The following is a 25,348-nucleotide window of genomic DNA, read 5'->3' as shown; positions in this document are numbered from 1 at the left end:
GTAATTCTTATTTTTACAAGACGTAAGTGCACTTTGATTTATGGAACTATTATTTATGTAACTAGTTAATCAGCAGATTATCAAAAATGTACCGTAAACTGGCAACACTGGCCTCGACCAAATAAAAGCGGGAAAAAGGGGCGCGAAAAGCGATGCAATTTTTATGAAAAATTTTCTTCGTGTACCTACATTTTGTTGAATACAGATAAAATATTTTCACTAGCCATTTTAGGTGTCTGTATTCCACAAAATTAGTAACGTTAGGCCTTTTACACGGTACTTAGGAGAGTAACGTATCTATAGGTAACAAAAAAAGTAATAACAGTTAACGGATGTATGATAATTTAACGATAAACATTCCATATTATAGAATAATCTGCTAGTTATTTGTTATAATTACTGAGGTATTGTGGCTGATTGGGAACTATTGCTATGTATTTATAATAATTACAATATAGTGGAAGATACTGTAAATATTAAAGCTATGGACTTAAGAATATAACGACATATATTATATACTTTACGGACTCGAGAATAGAAATTTCAACGACTTATAAATCGATATCAAAAAACAACAACGGATCGGTTGCACAGCTATCGAACAACGTTGAAAGATAACTAACTATAAAGTACTGTCAGCAAAACAAGTGATCAATAGAAGTCGATAAGTCGGTGCGATTTTTATCCTAAACTTTACTTGTAGTCGATTTATTCTTAAAACGGAAACCGCGTTCCTGATCGAGCATTAAAAATTATTTAAAATAATTAACTATTGCGTACCGGTTGGCGGCGGTTTAGCGTGTGACGTCACAAACGCCACAGATTAAACCGTCGCCAGATAAACTATTGCATTTTAAATATGGAAATGGATAACAAAATAATGTGTGTATGGGAAGAATCTATGTAACAAATGTTATATTTTAGATTTTTACAATATCTATAATTATTGTATCATAAATATAAACGATCACGTGTTATTGACTCATCCTGTAAACGTAAAGTTCGTCTCCTGTGGCCGCTGCGCCAAAGCATGAAAATTAGTACACGAATACTTGACAAGCATGTTTTGTCGTTTTCATTAATGTAGGTGGAAAAACCTGTTAATCAAGCGATTTATACGACTAAAGGGAAAATGCTCGCTAACTACTTTTTCATACTTCGCTGCAGATTTCAATCCATACGCCTCCACCCAGTAGATTATGAAATGTACAGTTCAATATTATTGTTTGTCGTTCAAAACTGGAGACGATAAAATACAATCGCGTTCATTATTTGATTCGATAAAACTTACAATACGACGTATACCAGTCGAATCAAATAATCGTAACACAGGAGACCCATTCCGACTATATTATATATAAAATTAAGCGACACATTCTGTCTATAATACTTAACATTATTGGAGGTAATACTTATATTAGAAGCAAAAATGTTTGTGAAGTTTTGTGAGCTTGTAAATCGATTAAAAATCTTCAATATTAAATACACAATTATATATTAAGATTTATGGTTCAAAAATAAATTTAAACGTGTTGGCAGTTAGGTATGCAAAAGTTTATAAAATACTGTCAAAGACGGCGTGGGGACTGATATTTTTTTATAGAAATATTTAAAATTCTTTGCTGAATTATTTAAAATATATCGGGCGGTGTGCAGTCAACAATGTGAGCGTATCAAGGAGGTAAGACGTCGCATACACTTATATGCTATTATTCCTAAACTTCATACAAATACGTAGAATATATTAAAGCGACAATTTCCTCGACACGCTTACGCTGCCGACTGTACCTCGCTGTCCCAAAGCCGCCGTAATAAAAAGTATATAGTTATTTACTTAGGCTATTGCTAGTTGTACTGTCTGAAGGCATTCCGTTGCTGATATTGTGCATTACCTATATTAGTAACACAGTCGGTTCATTAAACATATTTCAATTTAACTTAAAATATAAATAAAGTGGCGAAAAAGCGAAATTAACATGTTAATCGAGACGACGTTTAATTATAAAGAAGTTCTCTCACTTATCATCTTATATAAAAATGCATTGTTTTGGTATAAATTGCAAATAATAACTTTTTGTTGTGTTTCGCTGTATTATTTTATCGTTCTTATAATTTTGAGCTGCGGTACCTACAATTTGCCGACACATAACCAAACTTAACGATTACTTAAAGCCTAACAACCAACGGCTGACTCCAATTTGATGTAATTCGCAGCTGACAACTGAGATCAAATAATTTGGACAAGAAATTTGGAATCACAAACGAAATTAGCGGATAGATTAGGATTTCCTAAAGTCCTCCAACAAAAGCGTCTAACAATAAGCTTAAACAGCCGACGTTTCAAAAATAATTGCACAGCAAAACAATAAAACTCAAACACTAAAAAGACTACGTCACTATCAATAAATCGATTAGTAGAATATATAAAAATCCTTTCCGTTAATGATTTTATCTAAACACTATTTAGTTAATAATATCACGAGGCGATATTCCCGATCGACGATTGCCACGATTGTTACTCTAACTTATAACATATATACAATTCACGCTACCCGCTTGCTTCACTAAGCTCTCTAAATGATGCTATGATGATTTATTCCCGAACTGTTTCACTCATCTGTCGGAATCTAACCAGTAACAAGAAATAAAGATTAATAAAAAACAAAATATCTGAGGTATTACGAAAATGGAGGTACAATGGGGATACCATTTCAAAATAAACTAACTTTTTATAAAAGCTTAAGCCGTCCGGATCGATCTATCCGAGCTGATTACGTACGTACTACTTAAATTATCTAAACCAAATAAAGTTTATAAATTTATATCACAAAGAACATGTAACATTCCGAAAAAGAAAATAAACAAATAATCTTAAAGTACATACTCGCACTCGACGAAATTAAATAATTAAGAGTTCAAAATAAATGCAAAAACTTAAACGTTAACGATGTAATCTACAAGTGCATTGATAACTGAGTAACTCCGCATTATCTCATTGCATTTTAATTGGTTCGTGAAAAGGTTTCTGAAACGCTCTCACTTCTACGTTGATATGATAATTTTGTTTAATTTTAGATTAATTTTTGAGATATGGCACAAATTTTATCGTCTTTTTTCAGAATGTTTTATTCTAAAAGAAATAAATGCAAGTCGGCAAAATATCCCCCATTAAATTTTCTTTGGCTTTGTGAGTTATCACTGTGTTGAATACTTATTTCCTGCTCTATGTATACTTGTATAGATATTTGTTGCGTGTGATATGTTCTATATTGATCTTCAATATTACGATATTAAATGAATTCGTCCGTGTAAACCCTGATTAGATATGTACGTCTTGTATATTCAGACAAATGCGTATCCAAGCAATTTCCTACAATATAAGTAAATAAAATATTTTTTACAATCCGCAGCCATCTTATGGTTGACCTTAAGATTTTAATTTTGAGAATATAATAGTAATAATTAATTAATATTAATAATAATCTAATAAATTTTCATTAACGAGACGTCCGCTACGTTGGTCGACATTTAAATAAGAAAACACTATACTCATAGAGAGAAATCCGAAAATGGATACGTATTAAATATAATTATGTTAATGAATACCTAACATCTAAGTAAATTTATACAGAAGAAAACTTTAATTTTGTTACATGATTTGCAATCATGCGCACGTATACGATCATCGAACAGACGCACGTCGAAGACCCGCAACCGAAGGCGCCTGTGGAGCGGCCTTCACTCTGTCACCCCATGCGGCTAGCGAGGCGAGGCGCGTCGCTGCCAACCTTCGCACATCGCACATCCCATCCCACATGACAGTTCGGAAATCCCTACCAACGTTTTAATGGCATGAAGACGAACGAAGGCACGGCTACTTACACATTGATCATTACCGAAGCCAAAATAGATTACAAATATTGTTCAAATAGACGTCAACACTTTTGTACTTTCGAAGATTCTAAGAAGTCTTTAAATTTTATTTAACAACATTATTTTTTTTTATTTTTTATCTTAAATTTTGGTTATTAACTTCTAAATAATTTGTATTTAAATTTAGATTTGGCGATCCGAAAAAGTCTCTTTAAAAAATATTTTCTTTGTTAATTTACTGTTAAAAATTTGTACGTTCCGTTTTGTACAGTTACCGATTCTAATTTGACACTAGACATTTAATTTATCGAAAATTGTTTTTATAAAATGTTATATTCTCTTTAGAACATAGTTGGCATCGTTTGGCAGTACTAGAAAATATGAATACTTTAGTATTGCTCTGAATTACATTGTCATATTGAACACCGTTCGAACGTCGATCTCGCAGAGGCCCGCGTCGCGGAGGCCGATCTCGAAGACCCTACGCGACTCCGCGTCGCAACAATACTGTTCATTTTTAAACCTAACGTCAATATTTTCCTACCCTTATAATACACAATTAAAAATTAATAAAATGCGGCAGAGTCCTGCGTTTTGGCATCGTCCGTATATTGCACATGGTGGTCGCGGGCGGCTCAGGCGGTCGGCTGCGGTCATTGCAGGCCGGGCAGCTGCGGGTGCTCGGCGCCCAGGTCGAACAGGTGGTGCGGCGCCGGCGCCAGCGCGCTGTGCAGCGCCGACGTCTTCAGCAGCCGCTTCAGCATGCCGCTGGAGCCGCGGTGCTGCAGGCTCTTGTGCGTCGTCAGCGAGTTCTTGGTCCGGTACCGCCGGTGGCAGAACTCGCACACGTACAGCGTGTCGGACTGCTCGTGCTTGTCTTGGAAGTGTCGCTTCAGGGAGTAGTAGCAAGAGAACGTCCTGCGGCAGTAGGGACACTCTTGCGGCTCGTTGATCCCGCCGGCGGTGGGCGGGGGCATACGGAGGGGCGGTACAGCTGCAAACGAAACGGGCACATGTACGGGGTTCGCTTTGGCGCCCAGCACGAGTGGAATCTTGCGGCGCTTCCTAGACTATTGCGTTTCAATTGACCAGGATTTAGGAAACGACAAGACTACATCAAATACAGTTAATATGGTGGAACAGATAAAGGATATTAACATGTCAATACAAATTTTGGAATAATATTGCTTGTTTTACCTTTTACACGCTCAGAATTTGTTGAAAGCATTCGTTGAAGGAATCGCCGCAAAGCTCTCTCTCGTGCTGATGACGCGACATTATACAATTTAATTATCCTCTCCTTGTTCCGGTATAGTAATAATGAAATTTAGAATTCTTTAAAGCTTGTAAATATATAGCATGTACAATAGAAATATTCATACTAATATGCACTGTACACATTGACTAACTACACAGTAATCACGAGGTTTGATATTGAAAAATTTAAAGAAATTCTCTCAACCACAATGACACAATAACACGTAATAACAAAAATGATAGAAGCATGCTCCAAGCAACACAACAACGTCAAAACTGCGAAACCCGATGGGAGAGGGGCTTTGGGGGCTTAACATAGAAATAATAAAAAAAAATAAACAAAAAAAAGTAAATTAACAAAAAAAGGAACAAACTTAATAAAGAACCTTAACCTATCTCATCTATTATCAATGGTATCAGCATTAGTTTGTTTTTCTATGAACATTTTCTAACCTTTTTCAGTGTTGAAATGTATAGCTGTTGGCTGGTTGGCTTGGTGGTTCTCTTTGCTAGATGATTTCTGCCGCTCGCCGCGCCAACTCCGTCCGAGTAGTCACTAAAAAAATCGGCTCGGGTCCTCTCCCGGCCTCGACTTGTGGTAGGTATATATATGAGTCATCAACGAGTTCCTCGAGCAGTACACTCGCTCGCAAATAGTGCAGCGGTACTCCTCCTGCCGTTCCGCGTGCTTGTCCGCGATATGCCGTTTCAGGGATGCCTTCGAGCATAGCACCTTTGGGCATTGCATACAGGAGAATAATTTTTTACCTGCAAACAAATCGAAAAAACAAAAAAATATGGGGTTGCTCCCCGCTCGCGATAAATGAAAAAAACTCGGTTATCGCCTAGCTGACTCGCTTGGAACTCAATCGAAAACAAAAAAGTGAAATAAAGTGTTTTAAAATATGAATAAATAAAAATTGAATTAAAGGAAACAAATAAATGATGGCTAAGCAGAGTGGCCGATGGAGTGTTAGACATGCAATGGTTCGCCGAAGGAAGCAGTCGGAACGCGCTCTATCTACGGCACTCGGTAACAAGCGGCTACAGGAGAGTACAATGAAACTAACGGGAAGTTTTGTATATGTTTTTATTAAAAACGCCATTATCATCAATATTAGGATTTATGAAGTTCGGTTTAACGATTACAATTACACTTTATGAGTAGTTTTAAGGTTTAAAAATTTAAAATTAAGGAAGAGAAAAAAAATCTATTTATACATATTTGACAATGTTTTGATCTACGTAGTGGTTTTGTGGTGTGCAGCCCATTATTGAAATCAGGCGTTTCCGTTTCCTAAACTAGTAGCCAATCTATAACCTTACAGGTCAATGGAAGACAAATTAAAAACAATTTTTGGCACAATTTCTACTAAACATCTAATGGACTGCATTACACTGATGCCGATCAACAAAAATAATTAGATTTAAAGGCAGTAGAACAATAATTTAAGAAAGAAAATAAAATTTTAATACAACAACCAATAAATTAATTTAGATTCCTTATAAAATAAGTAAAAACGCCAACAAGAAGTATAAAGAACACATCGATTAAGGTCTCCACGATATCGTGACTCGAAAAAAATATACCTTAACATGATAGAAAGATAAAAACTTAAACAGGTCACAAAAACAGTCTTAAACTTGCTAAAATTCCTAACTAATGTAGTTTTGACAGGGATGTGTCCTGCTCCAAGAACACGATGTAGTTCGCCCAGTAAAACACACGACACCTCGCCTGTACCACCAATATTTGTTACAACCACATCTTCAACTGTGTCTAACCGTCTTTCCTTATCTATACAATGAACTATATAGTATTTATCATGGTCTAGATATATTCCCATGAAATCATATAATATAGGAACATCTTCAATGCGATCAGACCAAGCGCGTCATGGAAAAGGTACTTTAAATATACGTGTAATCGCATTCATAGAAATAATATTATAGCCTCAATATCGTTGTACTGTTCAAAGGTGGGAATGTTACAACACTTACCTAAAACGTTGAAATAGTATATAACAAGTTGTAACCGTTTTTAGTTCAAAATATCTACTTGAAAGATGTCGAAATGAACGGTCACGTAACAAATGTTCGTGGTACGAGCAACGAGGTCTGAGATCCCATAAAACTTTGCAACTAGGAACAAAAAATTTCAAAAAACAAGATCATCAAATCACAAATTTTGAATTAATACCAACCGAAACGAGTTACGCTTCTGACTTTATATAAAATTTAATAAATAATTGTACATTCCTAGAAATACGCCTAATAGTGTACAATCGCGTACTTAGTCTAATCAGTCTATAGCGCTTATTAATTTTGGCAATTTTGATTTTTTTCAAAATAATTTTTTAACATCTAGTGCTCGCCAACATAGCCAAATAAATAATCCACAGAGTACAAATATATCTATACTCCGCGCAAACCGTACTGCTGTAATCTGCAGCACATCCCTGTATTCATTAAACATATAGAACATACTATTATCGCTATGAATTCAGATAAAATGTTCTTATATCTATATAGTCAACTAACTTAATCCCCAAAACCCAAATTAACAATAGAAACTATCACTAAAATTACTAGACAAAAACAACAACTACTATGTTACGTTGAAAGTTTGCAAACAGCAAATCAAAACTTAACGGTCGTCGCTCGGAATGTCGCGAAATTTTTTAAATTTAGCCTCCGTCAATGGTTTTTCTTAACAATTTTTTTTCTAATACGAACATCATACCAATTTAGCACCAAATCTCTAGTCTTCCAATTAGTTTAAAAATATTAATATAAAGCTTATAAACAACTAAACAAATTGTAGTGGCTAAGCGTTTATGCATCTAGTAATAACAACATAATCTTATAACATATAGTATTAAAATATGTAGGAAGCCTCTTATACGTGTTAAATAGCAATAACCCCCTAGTTAATGTGTTTCGAACACAACTTCTAATAGAATTAGAAGTACGCAAAATATGTCTTTTTTCGAATAATAGAAAACAATATGTAAAGCAGGCACTAATAATTACTTAATATGTATATTCATACAATAAATTATGTGTTTACACTTACATAATATATTCCTTACGGCTATAAAAGAAAATTGGTTTAAGCGACATCTATTGACTCGAAATGGTGATGTATTTAACTAGAATATTCACATCGATAAATTGTGCTTTGAGTCTAGGTTCAGAAAGTGTAATGTTCCGAAACTGTTGCTCTTAAACGAATCCTTTACTATGTTCAAATTTTGTTCAAAATATACTAAGGTATGGTACACGTGGAGAAAGAAACGACTATAGCTATGTCATTCTGAACCTAGACCTCCGGAACGTATGTCTACTCTATTTGCATAAAACAAACTTGTATTTTATTATTTACTATGGCAAGCAGGATTTATATGAATTAGAGTAATCAAAAAATTCACACTGTTCAAATTTAGGAACATTTAACACTGAGAATTACTAAGATTTTACAATTATCATCTATTTTACGTTTAATATCAATAATAAATTTGAAATTAAAAATAACGTTTTAAAATTATGTGATAAAAATTGTGTAAACTTAAAAGAAGCCGATTATAAAAATAGTAAAATCGACGAAACGAACACATTGATAGTGATGAAAGACTTATATAATCTAAATAAAAATATAAAATAGCCATAATATTGATTCCTTTACATGGCACATTGCTGGCTATGCCTCGATCGCGGAAGTGAAGAAGAGTCGACTAGATTCAGTAGAGTCGACGCGGAAGTTCAGTTTGTGTTGTGTCGTGTTGTGTCATATTGTGTTGTGTTGTGTCGTGGACTATTGCGGATATATGTGAGTTGTATCTTGTCGGTGGCCGGTTGTTTCCTAGTGGTGCGTTTGTAATCCTTATCTATTGGTGCTATGTATTTTCTGAAAGTATCAGTCTTACAGTCAAAACGAAAACACCTTAATAAAATTAATAGTAAAAAAATCAAAAGCCTCATTAGCCAATTATATATCAGCGTATATAATTTTATTTATTTTTTTAAATAGAATTTTTAGTAATCTCGTATAAATATCTAAGAGTGAGATCATGAAGGTAAAATACAGAATAAATAAAATTGCAAAACGCCGAAAAATGAACACAACGTTAAAACGATACGCCTCTTTTGTCGCTCACAACGAACACTGTTCAATTTCATTTTATAAATTTAAGCCTAATATATAAATTTACAGCACCAAGATTTTTCTCTTTTTCAAAATATTAATTTTCTCTTCGCCTTATTGTCGCACATTTAACATAGTGTAAAAATTCAGGAATCGTTCAATGCGGTATTGCACATAGCGGGCGCGCGCTTACAATTCAACCGAGAGTCGCCCGCGTCACCCCACCCGCGCCCCGCGCCCCGCGCTCACACCCCGCGCCCTACAGACAGAGAAAGGAAATGCACTAAAACGAACGGAGAGGAGAGAGAGCCGCCTTAGACGTTGAACTGGTCTTTGAATTTGTAGAAGTCGGGCGGCGCGTGCTGCGGGTGCGCGGGGTGCGCGGGGTGCGCGTGCGGCACGTGCGGCGCGTGCGGCAGCGCGAGCGGCGGCTTGTCGGCCGACAGGTTATGCGGCTGCGGCGGCGCGCGCTGGCGCCGGTGGTAGATGCTCTTGTGGTTGTTGAGCGAGTTGAGCGTGCGGAACACCTTGTGGCACAGCGAGCAGCGCGCCGAGTGCAGCGGCTGCAGGTGCTGCTGCTCCGTGTGCCGCTTCAGCGTGAGGCGCGTGGACAGCAGCTTGCCGCACACCTCGCAGCGGTGCCCCGCGCCCAGCGGCCCCACTGCGCCACACATAACGACCAACATTAGCGCATTAGTCAATACACACCCACCCCCAGGGAAAGGGCACACCAACACCACCGCTCGCATCCGACAGGTCCCATTCCGGAGGAACCAATTGGCACAGACAGTGCCGCCGTTTGGCGTTTCGAACCTGTCGTAGAGGCAATTTAACGTGATTCGAAAGAAATTGACTAATGCGCTTAAAAACGTTGGTAGTTATGCGTGTACCGATCACGGGTGTCCCAATTGGTTCCAGGAGCGAGCGTGCGAGCGCGGGCGCCGCAGCTCGCAGTATACATACATTATATAGGTCAATGCGCATGCAAGATACACGTAAAACTATGCTATGTACATGTTAGGAACATATCGCGTTACATAATTTCTTTAAACTTAACAAAGGTCTACGGGCAAGAGTATGGCGTTTTAGGTGGTTAGGATGGCAGCTCGGTTTCTTCGAATGGCAACGTGTATGGCAACGGTTTCTGGCGTCAATTGACCGGGTAGAACGGGCCCTGGCCGGAGGGCGCTTGCTGCTTGCGGTGATAGATCGACTTGTGGTTTCTCAAGCTATTCAGGCTGGAGTATACGCGCCGGCAAATGTTACAGACGGGCTCCCTGGAGGGTCGCATGTGAACGTTTTGTATATGCCGTTTGAGCCGCGTCAGGGAGGACAGGCTCTTGTTACAGGGCTCGCATCGGTACTCTTCCTGGGGGGTGCGGGCGCCACCTGGTCACAACACAAGCAGTTAACCCCATGGAAGCTTCCGAACGCACTTTTAATGCACTCACTATCGTAGCCTCTCGACTTTACAAGCACCGCCACCCCCCACTTTGATGATAGTCATCCGACGCGCCGATAGCCAAGCGGTATTAGTACGCATAATTTTGTTTCTCTAATTCGACCTACGTCTTAGTAAAGCTCAGCCATGATTGATGAAATCATTGTTTTCATAACAAACGGCGGCCGCGTCGTCGAGTGCGGTTTCGGATATCTCGAACAAAAGCGTTAGTATTTCTTCAATGAAATGTCTTTTTAATATAAACTGATACCACAAAACCATTGCTAAATTCCATTGTCTGATCTTGTGTGCCCCAACGTTATTTCCCAAGACAATTATGATTGAGGGTAATACGAGACTGTTTTAAGAAATATGAATGATTCATGGGAGCGTTTAAATAATTTAGTTGTAAAATTTTGTCAAATTCGCGACGTTACGATATCGGATTTTCTTCTTTTTCTTCTTTTGCACGTTGTTTTTTTTTTAATTTATAGCCAATTGTATAGTACAATGTTAAGTGCATATTTTAATGATTTGGAAAAGAAAAGAAATTAAAAATAAAGGCGGGTTAAATAAAATTTCGGGAGGTCGATCGGGAGTAGTGGGAGGAGGGATCGTCCTAATACTTTCAAGACACATCTATAAAACAAGCTAGCAATCGTTTGTAAAGTAAACATTAAACTATAGTTACAATACATTAACATGCACGGCACGTTGCGTTTTGGTTCAATGATCAATTCTCGTGTCACAGAGCCGACAGTCCGACTAACTTTGGTTAATTTGTGCCTGCTACGGATGTCCATCGAACCATAACACAATAAGCTAACATTAATATTGAGTACAGAACACAGAGCACAAAATGAAGACATATACAGGTTAGGAGGAGATATATTAATATACATATATATTAGAATATGTCACGTGATAATTGCCTCATACAATTTTAAATATAAAAACCTAATAATGATATATAAACCTAATAATGACAGAGCAGAGAGGAAGCGGTGATGGTGGCATACGACAGACAGTGCATTAAAAATATCGTTTGGTTCAATATATGTTGGTAATGCATAAAATAAACTTGTTGCTAGACAAGCCGTTACTCACCTTGTGATGTGCCAGCGATGTTGTCAGTCAGGGGACTCTGCAGACCTGAAATTATTACATGACCTCAAAAATCTTTCTTAAGTTTTGTAACAAGAAATATTTCAACATATCAATTTAAAAATTCATAACTATTTAAGTAAGTAAAAGACAGTAAATTAAGTAATTCCTACCGGCCAATGTAGACGATGGGTCAGTGAGTGACATTGGGTAGTTAAAGTTGTGTGATGGGCCAAATATTTTAGTGTCGGCTGGCGATATGAAAGGCGGCTGTGGCATCTGAGGCGGTGGCGTGCGGTCGTCGGCGTCGGCTGAGCTGGCGCGGGATGGCGGCCCTCCCTGAGGCAAACAAGTATAGGCATTAAAGTCTGAATATCTGTTGAATATCTGTTTAGTACTTAATCTATGAGCGTTTAGATTTCGCTCGTAATTTGATGCTGAATTGTGATAGTTAAACTACTGCAGTACATTTGATAAGATTATTTCTCGGTAATTTTTATAATTAACTATAAAAAAGAATTTGGCTGGCTAACCATAAATAATTCAATATCAAGTGGACCCATTTTGATGATTTTTGGTTTTTCAAGAAAGTTATTAAGGAACACAGCTTTTTTGGACAGCTAGCATATAATAATCAATAAGTACCTATATTTTAACATTTTTTTTTAATCAAGTACGTTTTTATAACTAAAAACTAAATAAAACAAAAAATTTTTATAATCTTATACACAATTACATAAAATGCCAAGTCCATAAGGAAATATACATTATTATATAGGCAGGACAACTTATCTCTGGGGAAACCAGCCTCGAACTATTAAAGTTAGACGAGCAATCTAACTTAGTAATAACTTTTTGTGCCTAAGCTTTGCTCTGAAAATCAACGCTTTGATAAGAAATGCGTACTTCAATATATTGTTGTCTTTGATATCGATACTGGAAGAGATTTTTCGAATAAAATAACAGTTTCAGTCTGTTATTTTAGTAATGACAAGAGATATATGAAATACATAAATATATAGAATTTTTTATTACTGATTAATAAAACATATTTTTATTTATTATTGTTCCAATAAAATTAATTTTTAAGTAAAAAAAAAAAACAAAAGATCATCTAGGCTAAGTTGTTCTTATCAATAGTGGAAAATTTATAGGTATTGTGCGAATTTAAGCTGATTCAGTAATATTAAATCAATATTACATCATGATTTACTATTTTTATCAAAACAATTTTTTTTATGACTGCCATCATTGTCATAATAATAGTTAGTATTAACTACTTAAAACTAGTTAAAAGTAGTACATATCGTTTTGTGATTATTTTTTTATGTAAATGGATAAAAGTTAGTACATGATACTTATTTTATTTTTCAAAAATATTGCGAAACCGTTAAATATTGCTCAAGACCTAAGATTACTTAAAAAAAACCTTATTTAGTATTTGTTTTCTCGTTGTTTAAATGCTTCTTTGTTTTTTATTACAGCTTGACCATAATATCCTATTTTTTGGAATATATTTTAGTCAGTAAAAGGCTTATTAGACCACCCAATTTTTAGGGACCCTAACCCTAACTAAGAGTGGTGTAATAAGACTTAGGGAGTTAGTGTCCCGATTTAGGGCGATCGGGTCTGCCCGATCTGCCTAGCTCCCTAAGCGCCCTGCAGATTGGGTAATGTAATAACGTTTAGGGCGGTTAGGGAGCTCAGTTGCCGCGCGACTGTTGCGTGGAGTGGCTGCTTTTGTATGTAAGGTGTCACCAAACTTCCCTACTACAGGTTTATATAACTTAAAAGGGAAGTTCCAAATGTTTGTGATCACACCGCCATGTTAACAAATAAATAAATTGTTTAAATCAATTGTTTATTTAATTGTTTTAAAACTCAACAAGTGTTCAAATTGTTCTGCACCTACTCTAATTAATTCATTAAAACTCCCGGTTCAAGCACGCTTAGTATTTGCATATTTGAAAGCTTTTCACGTAACCGCAAATACTCTTTCACCCAGATCTTTCTCTTCTTTTTTTAATATTTGTTATTGCGTCAACAGTTGCCACTGCTACAGCAACTTTTTGAAGTTTCGATACTGACGGCGGCATAATGTAAAATGCAACAATACGTTTATCTCTCCAGACATGCGCGTATAAACTGAGTTAGGGCCCAATTTGCAGAGAAGTGTAATAAGCGCCACACTAACTAGGGAACACGCCCACCCTAGATGCAGGGCCCTTCATATCGGGTAGTGTAATAAGCCTTTAAGAGTAAGACGACGCTAAACTTAATATTATAATTTTTTTAATGAATTTCTTTAAAAATCTTTTGCGATTCTCGAAATTTCACAAATGCTTTGTCATATTAGGTAGATTAGATCTCACATCAATGAAGTCGAAAGATAGCAAAATTAAATTGACTATCGAGATTGCAATCAACGTATCCCCTAAATAGTTAAACAGTTTCCTGTCTTTTTGACCTTGGCTGAATGAATCTAGTACCCGGAAGCTATCAACGAATACTCAGCGTCGTATTGCATACAATGATACTGATAATCGCTTGTTAGAAAAATGCGAGATATTTTGATTGACGTTATGTTTTTGGATGTGTTTCTAAGGATATAGAACACTATAGAATGTACTGGGCCTTATTACAGGCTTTAGTTTGGTTACGTTTTAATGTTTGAATATTGTAAATAATTGATTTTAAAATGGCGGATTTTTGGCGCCAAATTTTCATTTTTTTTTTGTAAGAACCATGAATGATGACATTTTTAGACGCTCTGTATATTATATTTTTTCATAACCTATTAATTTATTAATTCAGTTAAATTAGGGGAAATTAACTTCATGATAATTAATTATCGGTTAAGTGCGGGCTAAATTCAACATAAAGTGTATTTTTATTCATTCTAACATTTGTATTGCGGTAAAAACTGTTTATCAAATGGTTATTTACATAAAGTCTATTCATGCAACTTCCACTGTAATTAAAAAACGAAAATATTAATTCAACCCAAATAGTAATTAAGTACAAAAACGAGGGTAGTTTTATACTCCCTTCTATTTCTACCCTCCAATTATATAAACATCAAAGTGAATTCCCCACAAGTGATTTTATAATAAGATCGAACTTGGGATAACTTTATTTGATAATTAATTAGTAGCAATAAGAATAATAAGATAACAAGCTACAAGTGTCAATTTTTTACTTCTTGATTGGCGCGTTTCAAGAAATAATTGCGATGGAATTTAATTAGTAAATTATGTTTACATTAATCAGCGGTGAAGACGGAATTGGAACATATTTTTCTTCAATCTTTATTTATTTAAGAGCCTTATATATAGGAGGTTTAAATTCGAACCATGTAAGGAGGTTCATATAATTAGCATGATAATAATTATTTTGTTTGAAATAAAATCAATTTACGTTAAAGGTAAGTTTCTTAGCAAAAAAATCAGATATTTTTTTAATAAAATGTATTTCGTTAAAATCCGATATTTTTTAACCGACTTCAATAAAAGGAGGTGGTTTTCAATTCGACCGTAACTATGTATTTTTTATAATAATTATGTATTTCGTCATCGTCCCTGTATCACCCTGTACGTTTTAAAGGATCTCAATTACTTAGATTGAATTTATTTGAATATGTATTTTAAATTCTAATCCCAACTTCCCTCTCTCCAACTCTCCCAGGTATCCACTAACTATAATACGACATCAAACATTTGCAATAGAGATTCTTAACTCATTAAAAATCGAAGATTTCTTACCATTTGTCTATGATGGGAGTGCGGCGGCGTGTCATCATTGCTGCGATCTATATCAGCATTCGTCGGGCAGATCATATCCAGCGGCTCGTTCTTGACTTCATCCATCAGCCGCGGCGACGGAGACAGCGAATTCGACACTCCATTCCCGTTATTAGGCTGTTCGTGAGCTCTTGTGTTGTTCAGCAGGGGATTCTTGGTGGAAAAGTCGTGTATTTGTGGCTGATCGTTGTTATTATCGTGGCGGGCGCGCTTGATGACGTCAGGGGAGTTGTCCGCGGAGCGGGACAGGCGGCGGGGGGGTGCGTGCAAGCGGCGGATAGGGGGGTGGAGTAGGGCTTCTTCGAGCTTGTCGGTATACGGCGTGTGCGGCGTGTGCGGGGTGTGCGGGGTGTGCGCGGGGTGCGGCGGCGTGTGCGGGGAGGGCGCGGTGTTGGCCCGGGCCAGGCTCTGCACGAGCGGCTGTGGACAATGTTAAGAATGAGCTTTTGCTATAGCTATACCCGTTGTCTTAAAGTTAACAAATATACTAAAACCTTCTTGGAGAAGTACGAGGACTATTGCTGATGGAATGGCGACTAGCTTTCGGTTGCGAAAAGCAATGTTGAATATGATACTGCTTTTGCTTAAAATTAGAATTTTGTGACGTCATAGGCGTTAATTTCAGCCCCCCTAGTCAAGTGGCTTTCTGTTAGCGTAGCGTTCAATAGAATCTTAGATCATTAAGTAACTTAACTTAAGTAAGTTACTTAATGATCTAAGAATAGAATAGACTACGAATGTATGAGAATGACGTAACCTGTAGATACGTTTATCTACAGCCTACGTCAATCTCATACATTCGTAGTCTATTCTATTGAACGCTACGCTAACAGAAAGCCACTTGACTAGGGGGGCAGAACAGAAAACGTTTTATATTTACCGTGAAAAAATAGTTACAAATTATTTTAGAATCATATTGTCCAGTTCTAAACTTAGATACCTAACAAAGGATTCGTATTAGGTTCACAAAACCAAACACAATGTTCTCATTATTCGAAAACGGCTGAACCAACTCGGCTGAGTTTTCCAAATATTAATAGTAGATACCTATACGAAACATTATTTGTCTATGCGTCTGGCTGTACTATTTTATAGTTATAGACTATAGTTTATAATTGTGACGTTGTAAAAAAACTGATATTACTACCAAAAGTTAAAAGAAGAGCATACACTGAAAATTATCATAATTTTATTTTCATCTAGTCTCTAGATAAACCTAAACGTGATGTTATTGCAAAAATACACTATCTACTATTATATTATAGTACTAGCTTCCGCCCGCGACTCTGTCCGCGCGGATGTCGGTGTTCGCGTGGATGGTTTATTTCTCCATTTTGAGTAACTCTGACAATAACATCTTATAAATATCTATTGGACCCAAATACGGCTAGGCCTATAATAATACCCAACGTGTGTTCGCTGTTCTACAGAACAACGTCTATGGATAAAACTGAAAAATTAAGATTATTTTTTTTCTTCGTATTTTTTCAGGATAAAAAGTATCCTATTTTACGCCCAGGATAATAAGGTATAATTATACCAAGTTTCATCGAAATCGAACCGTTAGTTTTCACGTGATGTCTTCACATACAGACAGACAGACAGACAAAAATTTTTTTAATCACATATTTGGATTTGTTATCGATCCAGTAACACCCCCTGCTATTTATTTTTTCAATATTTTCAATGTACAGAATTGACCCTTCTAAAGATTTATTATATGTAATAGATTAGTTTGCGTATTATAATATATATGTATAAATATATATACCATTATAACTGAAGGACATCTGTATTTGCAAAGGTGTTGTATAGTATAATTAAAATAATATGAATATTTGTATTGCTGAAATTATTTATAAAAAAATGTTTCTAAAATTGCATAAATATAAATTCTAATTTTAATGCTTGGATAAGTAATACATGTTCTTACTTTCTTCCCATTTCATGTATTAGTTTGGTTTATATTTTCAGTTTTTAGTATAATTGTAAAAAATACGTGTGGCACTCGAGGACTGCCGCGGTAAATTTTTATAGAAATTACAGTAATATGCATAAATAGTATGCAAATATTTTAAGCTATTGCATAGTATCGCATCGCTGTGCCGGTTGGAGTGGGGGGTGTTAGGTTTTTTCGTTACGGAATTTTTACATTCGTTCGCCGCGCTCAAGGCACGCGATAGAAGCTATGCAATAGCATAATATATGCATACTATTTATGCATATTACCGTAATTTCTATCAAAATTTAAATAAGTTTAAGGAAATTACAATGGCCGTTAATTACTATAGTCTATTATATGTTTGAATAGTCTAGACAGTAGATATCTATTGTAATTACTCAGTTTAATTTATTTTTGTGGCAAAAAGAAGTTTTTGGTGCAATTGTTTCATGATTTGGAATGAATGCATTTTATAAGTACCTAAGGTACTCTCTACTGAATTATGTTTCCGAAAGATGAGCCTACATACATACATAGCGTGTCAAAATCATAACCCTCCTTTTGCTTTGCCGTAGTCGGGTAAAAAGTCTAGCTCCATATTATGTCCATGTGATTTATTTGGGGATAAACAGATTAAAAATTTAACTAAATAATATACTTAATACAAGTGAGACCATTAATTAATATCAGTAATATTAAGAAAAATTAATATTAAGGTAGGTGCTGCTCGTAGCTACGAATACAATTTTAATACTAACCATCTGAAAATATGTTTTTCCTATTGAAATAAAGATATTTGAGACAAAATTTAATATTTCAGAAATATTATATTAATATGATGATACCTACTGATAACTTATTACCTGTGATGCACAAAATAAAACTAAAATTTGATATAGGTAACTAACATAATATAATATAGCCCTTCAAACTCAAAATATATTTTTTTTTATGATTCGAACTCAAACTCAAATTTTAACCATGTAAAGTTTATGTATATTCATATCTTCGTAAGTAGATATAAGACCTACAATACACTAAAAAACAAATGTAGGTACACTAAACTTTAGAAACTTTTAAAATAAGTCTACAAAAATACATACCCCTTGAGCATCATCATTATGCGTGAGGCCAGAAACTCTGAGCACCTCAGCGGTCTTCAAGAACGAGGATAGGCTCCTCTGATGCACGTTCACCTCGCCGTGGTATATGAACTCGACCAGCGCGTGGAGGTCTGTGAACGCCACGTCTTGGAGGACTATCACGGGGTGCTTGCAGGGTGTTGACTGTAAGAGATTGTTTTGTTAGACAGGGGCTAACTATTGTAATTAGGTGGTTATAGTGATAATCGATGTGTGTGTATTAATTGCAATAGGTGTGTTTTTTAAATGCAAAAGATATAGGTACTTAGTCTATACGACTGGTAGATACTTTGACAACAAAAAAGTAGTTGTTATTACCATGAAAATTACGTTATTAACCTATTTTTGTCACAAGTTTGTCTTCTTATAGGTATAAATGTTGTTTCTTACTGAATGTTATCTATACATATAATAAAATCGTAGGAAAGTCAAAACTGTACATTGAATATTTTTTTAAAAGAATACATAATCCATGATCTATAATCGATATAGAAGCCAAAAATATAGTTTTTAGAATTTTTGTCTGTTTGTCTGTTTGTCTGTTTGTCTGTTTGTCTGTATGTTTGACCGAGCTAATCTCGAAAAGTACTGCATAGATTTACTTCAAATTTTGCATGAATATTCCTAAGAGGTCGGGTGAGGATAGTTTAAACATATTATCATGATATCACCTTCGGGGGAGGAGCTGTGAGCCTTTATTTTTCTTACATATTCCGTGTACTACGACAGCGTACAATCTAAAGACTCATGTTTAAATGTTGGTTTCGAGTAAGCCATGCTATTATCTAGCTTTACAAAATAAAAACTATGTCATTTACGTAATTTGGGCAGAGAAACAGTTAAATGAATCTTAGCAGTATAAAGACAAATTTAAAACAGCGCCATCTATGAAGTGTTAGAAAAATCAAACACCCGTAACTATTGGAAATTAATAATCAAATGACGCATATATAATATGTTGTTTGACAATATCTAGATGGACACTATAAAAATTATGCCATTTAAGTAACTTGGGAAGAGAAACATAGTTTAAAGAATGTAAGTTGTATAATGTTAATTTTGTAACAGCGCCATCTATGAGATTTCGTAAAAATCAAATCAATTTAGATGTTAACACTACCGAATACACAGTTGGAAATTAATAATTTAAATATAATTATGTTATTTATTTAACTCTTTAGCCCATATCTTCCCTTCCCTATAAGGTATATTTCGTGTAAATAATAAATATACTACATTTTTTAAAGTGAGGGTAGATGTTTATTATTTTAAGTAAAACTAGACACCATTATCTACAGTTAATCTAATATTGATTGCGTTCATTAGTTACAATTTTTAAAATCTTCGTATTTTATAAATTTACTAGCTTACCGCCCGCGGGTTCGTCCGCTTTGTCTAAAACCTAATAAATTATATACTAAAACCTTCCTCTTGAATCAGTCTATCTATTAAAAAAACCGCATCAAAATCCGTTGCGAAGTTTTAAAGATTTAAGCATACAAAGGGACATAGGGACAGAGAAAGCGACTTTTTTTATACTATGTAGTGATATTTATAAAGCAATTGAATGCCATAAAACCAAAAATATCAAATGCAATCTTCGTGTTTTGTGAATTTTCACCATCATGCGTTCCCACAAAAAGTAAGTTGTTATATAGGTATTTATTTTTTATAATGATAGCAATTCATGTTTTTTGTTGGTAGGTATTATATTACACTTTTAGAATGAAATAATAAAATGATGAATTCTTTTATTATTTTGAGGTGCATTGGGAACAGTACTTTTTGATAAAATTTTATTTGTAAGTAGCTTTTTTTATAGATTTACAGTTAACTTTTGATTTTGTTATTTACTGATTCAATGCTCATAAAATTATATCGCCTTTGGAAGACGATTTCAGCTGATATTTTTACAACACCACTTGAAAATTGATGATTTGATGGTAAAGATAGTAGCAGCGAGGATTAAGTGGAAATTAGTAATCATCCGCTTCGTCAATTTTTGACTGAAGTTAATGTCCAACGTCCAATGGTTCAATCATTGGAAGTATCTCGGGAAATTTTGGAGGATATTTTTCAGGAAGGAGAGGAGGGGCAGCCAACCACATATCAAACGACTACGTTTTAGTACCGAAAAAAATGTTATTCCAAATGAAACGTAAATTTTGCACAAACAACTGTACAAGTAATGTTTTTATTTTGACTTTGCGGTTATCTGATTATAATATTTATCGTTATGGCTATCGAGGTACCGACCGTACTGGGATCAGAGTACATGATACAGTTCATCATCCAGGATTGCTAAGAGCATTTTAACACTGAAAAAGATGTTTTCTTTGAATCGTAGTTGCTTCATTTATTTATTTTTAATCATTTTACATAATATGTTTTATATTTTATAAATATAATATCATTTTCATTATTTAAGTAGATAAAATAAATTATGTAACGGTTTTATAAGAAAACACAGTATATTTATTAGGCGACGGTGATTTCTTCCAGGCAAAAGATATTCATCAGCTCAATAAAATTGAATAGTATGTTGTTAGTTATTCTTTAGATTCACAATTGTAATGAGCATTTCCGCAAGCAAGTTGTATCGTAGTTTAGATATATCATAGTTTTGACATATTAAAGTTCCAACAAAACCCTCAAATTTTTGAGCAGGGTTGAGCAAGATAATTTGAAAAATGTGCCGTGTTAAGTATTATAGAAAAGGTTAGTTCGTTGGTAATTATTATTTCTTCTTCATTTACATGTTGTTAGTAAAAATAAACTTTGACTAACAGTCAAAGTATATTTTAACTAATACTACTTAATATCTATTATACCTACTTATGTTCAGTATTTATCTGTATTATTCATCATCATCAGCCCATATACGTTCCCACTGCTGGGACACGGGCCTCCTATGAGGGTACAGGCCATAATCCACCACGCTGGCCAAGTGCGTGTTGGCGGATGACACATGTCATCGAACTGTTTTAATTCTTCGACATGTCGGTTTCCTCACGATGTTTTCCTTCACCGTTCGAGCAGTGGTGATGTTACAACATGCGCAGATAAATTGAAAAATCAATTTATTTCCTGCGCGCTCGCCTGGTCTCGAACCCCGGACTTATCGATTCGAAGTCCGAGGTCTCACCACTGAGCCACCACTGCTTATCTGTATTATTATTGCTTGGTAATTAATATATTTTCATGTCGTATACCTAATTATAAACATAAGTTTGATGTGTAATTAGCTGGAATTATTTTTACACACTCACAGACTTATATTTTATGTTAAAAGAGTGTTAATAGTGTAAAGCGCGTCACACACGGTGAAGATACTATAATATTTTATCTTAAGATACTGTTATATTTTATATCACAGTATCTTAACGCATCCGGTATCAGCGTTCGGACCATCATTTTTCTTTTTGTCATTGCGTACTAAGACCCCTGTAGAACCGCCATCCTTTTACAAATGACGCGAAATTTTGTGGGTAATAAAATATAACAGTACTAGATTTCCGCCCGCGGCTTCGCCCGCGTTTTCAAAGGAAAACCCGCATAGTTCCCGTTCCCGTGGGATTTCCGGGATAAAACCTATCCTATGTGTTAATCCAAGTTACCCTCTATACGTGTGTTAAATTTCATTGTAATCGGTTCAGTAGTTTTTACGTGAAAGAGTAACAAACATCCATACATCCATACATCCATACATCCATACATCCTTACAAACTTTCGCCTTTATAATATTAATAGGATCTTAAGATAAAATATTATAGTATCTTCACCGTGTGTGACGCGCTTAAATCATAATATTTTTTCACAATTAATAATAATCCTTTTTTCTAATGGTGTTGGCATTAAATTAAACCACGCTGTCGTTTCGTTCACAAAAAGTGATGTTATGAGGAGCATATTCGGTCCTCATATCATAAAAAATCTGTGCGAAAACAATAAACACGTGTGAGGCCCTCACGGCAGATCGGGGCGGTCTGACGCGAAGTGGGGACAGCGTTGTCACTGTATCGCTCTTGCCACGCTGTTCAACAGACTTATACGATAGTTCAGTTTTGTGTTAAGACCGCTGTGACAACCAACCCGTGAGACAACCAAACCCGGTCTCCCCTACTATCCCGTGAGACCGAAACCTTCACTGAGAGGGTATGACGTCTCACAGCTGATCGCAAACGGCATATTGTACTATCCCGTGAGACCGAAACCCTCACTGAGAGGGAATTACGTCTCACTACTGATTTCGACAGTCATATTTTATCTCGAGAATCTGAAACTTTACTCAATATGAAGACCGTTTGACAAATAATAGGGTGCATCATAATATTATTCGATCTCTTGAAGATGAACATGAGTATAAGCAATGACTAGAGTAGGGACGCGAATATTACAATTATATGAGACAAGAACGATTAATAAGTTTGTTTAATGAAAGATTAAGAATTGAAACTATTCGGTCTCTGGAAACGGACGAATAGCGAGAGGCCCGTCTTACTGCAGACAGATTTCGTCATAGTCTTAATGACTTGAGGTAAACAATCTACGAATTCGGTGGTGTGGTCTGACAAATATAAAAGTGAGTTTGCTTATAACCTCACAATTGATTACAGATCATCTTCTGTAAAGGCGTAGTATGTTCTTTTTGTAATGCTTTAAAGTGTAGTAAGGAGTCGGCTTTCATTTGAAGATACAACGGAACCTTTGAAATCACTACTTTTAGAGGAACATACTGTGCAATATAAACTGTTATTAGACAATATTCGCTCTTATAGTAGCGCGTTTCAAATGATCCTTTGGTGCTCAATAATTATCAGAAGGTCCGTTCATGCTTAATTTTAAGATACAAGGTCAATTTTACCATTTGATAGGATCCCTTTTGCCTGTAGGCCAACCTAAGATTGTTTAAATAGGTATATTTTGTATTCGACCACAACGAATAGTGGAATACAAGAAATCAATATTTCTCAAATTTAAAACTGAACTCATTTCACAATTTTAGAACAGGTTAATTCGTATGTATGCAGTTTTAAATCGACATTAGAAGCTTTTCCTCAAGATGGTGATATCGGCACTCAGGAACTCCCTGGACGTGTTATAACGCCCAGGCCACAGTATTACAAATTTTTCCTAAAATAGAGCAACGAATGTATTTTCGCATAGCAACGGAGGGGAACTCGCAGGGGGTCAAGTGACGCGTCACGCGGGCCACTTACCACAAACATGCTTAGTTTGTGGTACCGAGCGCGAAAGAAAGTCATCGTGTTTTTAGTAAAGTTACTATGTTAACTAACGTAATTTAATACTTAAGTACATATTCTATAATGGTGTGCTCAAACTGTTAATCTACATTTAATTTAGATTATTGTATTTTTATACTAAGTAATGTAGAATTTAAATCACATTCATTCATTTTTTCTTCAGATTTTAAGATTTTCTTATCAGAGTGTTCAATTTTAATGTAAGTAGTAAAATTTTATAAGAGACAATAATTAAGAACATTCAAAAATAAAGTGTCACGTATTTTTTTTAAACGACGAATGACGAAAAACGACCTAATCGCGGACGAAGTCGCGGGCAACAGCTAGTAGTGTAATAAAGACCAAGAAGAATTTAGAAGACCAATTTATTATGTCAAGTGTTATGAACTTATGTTACATGTGAACAGTATTTAGTCCATAAATCTCATCCTAAGTAAGTTAAGTTTATCCCAGACCTTACGCAAAGTTGGCTAAGTGTAAGCACGTCAGGTTGGCCGAGTGGTCTAAGGCGCCAGATTTAAGCTCTGGTTCCCGAGAGGGAGCGTGGGTTCGAACCCCACACCTGACAAAGTTGTATGTTTTAATTTTTTTTCTTATAAAATTATATTTTGAAACAAATTTGTACGTATAATATTATGTGTAATGTACCCTTACTGACTTTAGATTTCCTAAAATATTTAACTAAACTGGACATTTCGTACTTTTAATAGGTACCTAAAAGTGATTATTAATTTTGTTACCTATTTGATAACTTAAAAAAAAATTGCCATTTATTTATAAGTATACACATGGGCTATTATTAATTATTCGGTTTATTCATTTTTAAAGTTCCAAAAGACCTACTCGATTTTACAAATACTTTTTCATATTACTAAAACTTCTGCTATTTTGAGTAACTTAAACTTTAAAACCGACTTAAAAACAGAAGGTTTGATTTTTTTGGTGACATTTTTCGAACATAAATAAGGGTTGCCGCCAATCAATTTTTACCAGGGCTGTCATTATTAAAACACTAAAAATACGCTATAAGTCTTACCTTCAGCAATTCTCTAAAATACGGGCTGCACGCTGACAGCACAACGCGGTGCGCCTTCAAGCTCTTGCCGTCACACGCCAGCGTGACGTCCACGAAGTCTTCATCATCACGAAGGTTCTCAAACGCGCTGGTGATGCTGCTTTGATAGTTGTTCCAGCGGAGACAGAAGTGTTGGGTGTCCACCATCTTGCTTAGCGTGTCATGTGTCCGGGGTCTGGGGGAGATTGAATTGTTAGTTGTGTTTTTGGTAAGGAAAGGAAGAGTTTTAATTTGAATGCTTTTTGCTAGTTACTTTATTATCAAGTAAGGTATTTGAGTAATAAAATATGTTTATAGAGGATATAA

General features: G+C 35.4%; 1 protein-coding gene and 1 non-coding gene across 3 annotated transcripts; one reads left to right on the top strand and one right to left on the bottom strand.

Annotated features, from left to right (window-relative positions):
- Nucleotides 1–4,111: 4,111 nt before the first annotated feature.
- br (broad-complex core protein) lies at nt 4,112–25,207 on the bottom strand. Of its 2 annotated transcripts, none has more exons than XM_089702848.1 (6): nt 25,004–25,207; nt 18,665–18,847; nt 15,581–16,039; nt 11,993–12,158; nt 11,823–11,867; nt 4,112–4,867 (listed from the first exon to the last, which is right to left on the bottom strand). In XM_089702848.1, exons 1-6 carry the CDS (start codon nt 25,187–25,189, stop codon nt 4,527–4,529), a joined length of 1,380 nt encoding a protein of 459 aa, XP_089558974.1. In that variant the 5' UTR covers nt 25,190–25,207; the 3' UTR covers nt 4,112–4,526. The 2 variants fall into 2 exon arrangements, with proteins under 2 accessions (XP_089558974.1, XP_089558973.1); XM_089702847.1 differs by lacking the exon at nt 4,112–4,867 and adding an exon at nt 10,325–10,663.
- On the top strand, nt 24,452–24,535 carry TRNAL-UAA (transfer RNA leucine (anticodon UAA)). The gene has a single exon. It is a non-coding gene; the product is annotated as a tRNA-Leu (tRNA).
- Nucleotides 25,208–25,348: the final 141 nt, after the last annotated feature.

This window comes from Colias philodice, chromosome 13 (genome assembly GCF_061535455.1).
Source record: "Colias philodice isolate Cphi_HAF_F1 chromosome 13, ilColPhil1 Martin Lab GWU primary, whole genome shotgun sequence".
Taxonomy (NCBI): Eukaryota; Metazoa; Arthropoda; class Insecta; order Lepidoptera; family Pieridae; genus Colias; species Colias philodice.
This window is presented reverse-complemented; position numbering and strand designations above follow the sequence as displayed.

Bases quoted from the DNA above. Each gene is read 5' to 3' on its own strand.
- br (XM_089702848.1), bottom strand. From the start codon at position 25,189: ATGGTGGACACCCAACACTTCTGTCTCCGCTGGAACAACTATCAAAGC. The intron at 18,848-25,003 runs GTAAGACTTATA...AATCTCTTACAG, and splicing joins ATTTTAGAGAATTGCTGAAG to TCAACACCCTGCAAGCACCC. The intron at 4,868-11,822 runs GTGAGTAACGGC...TTTCGTTTGCAG, and splicing joins CATCGCTGGCACATCACAAG to CTGTACCGCCCCTCCGTATG.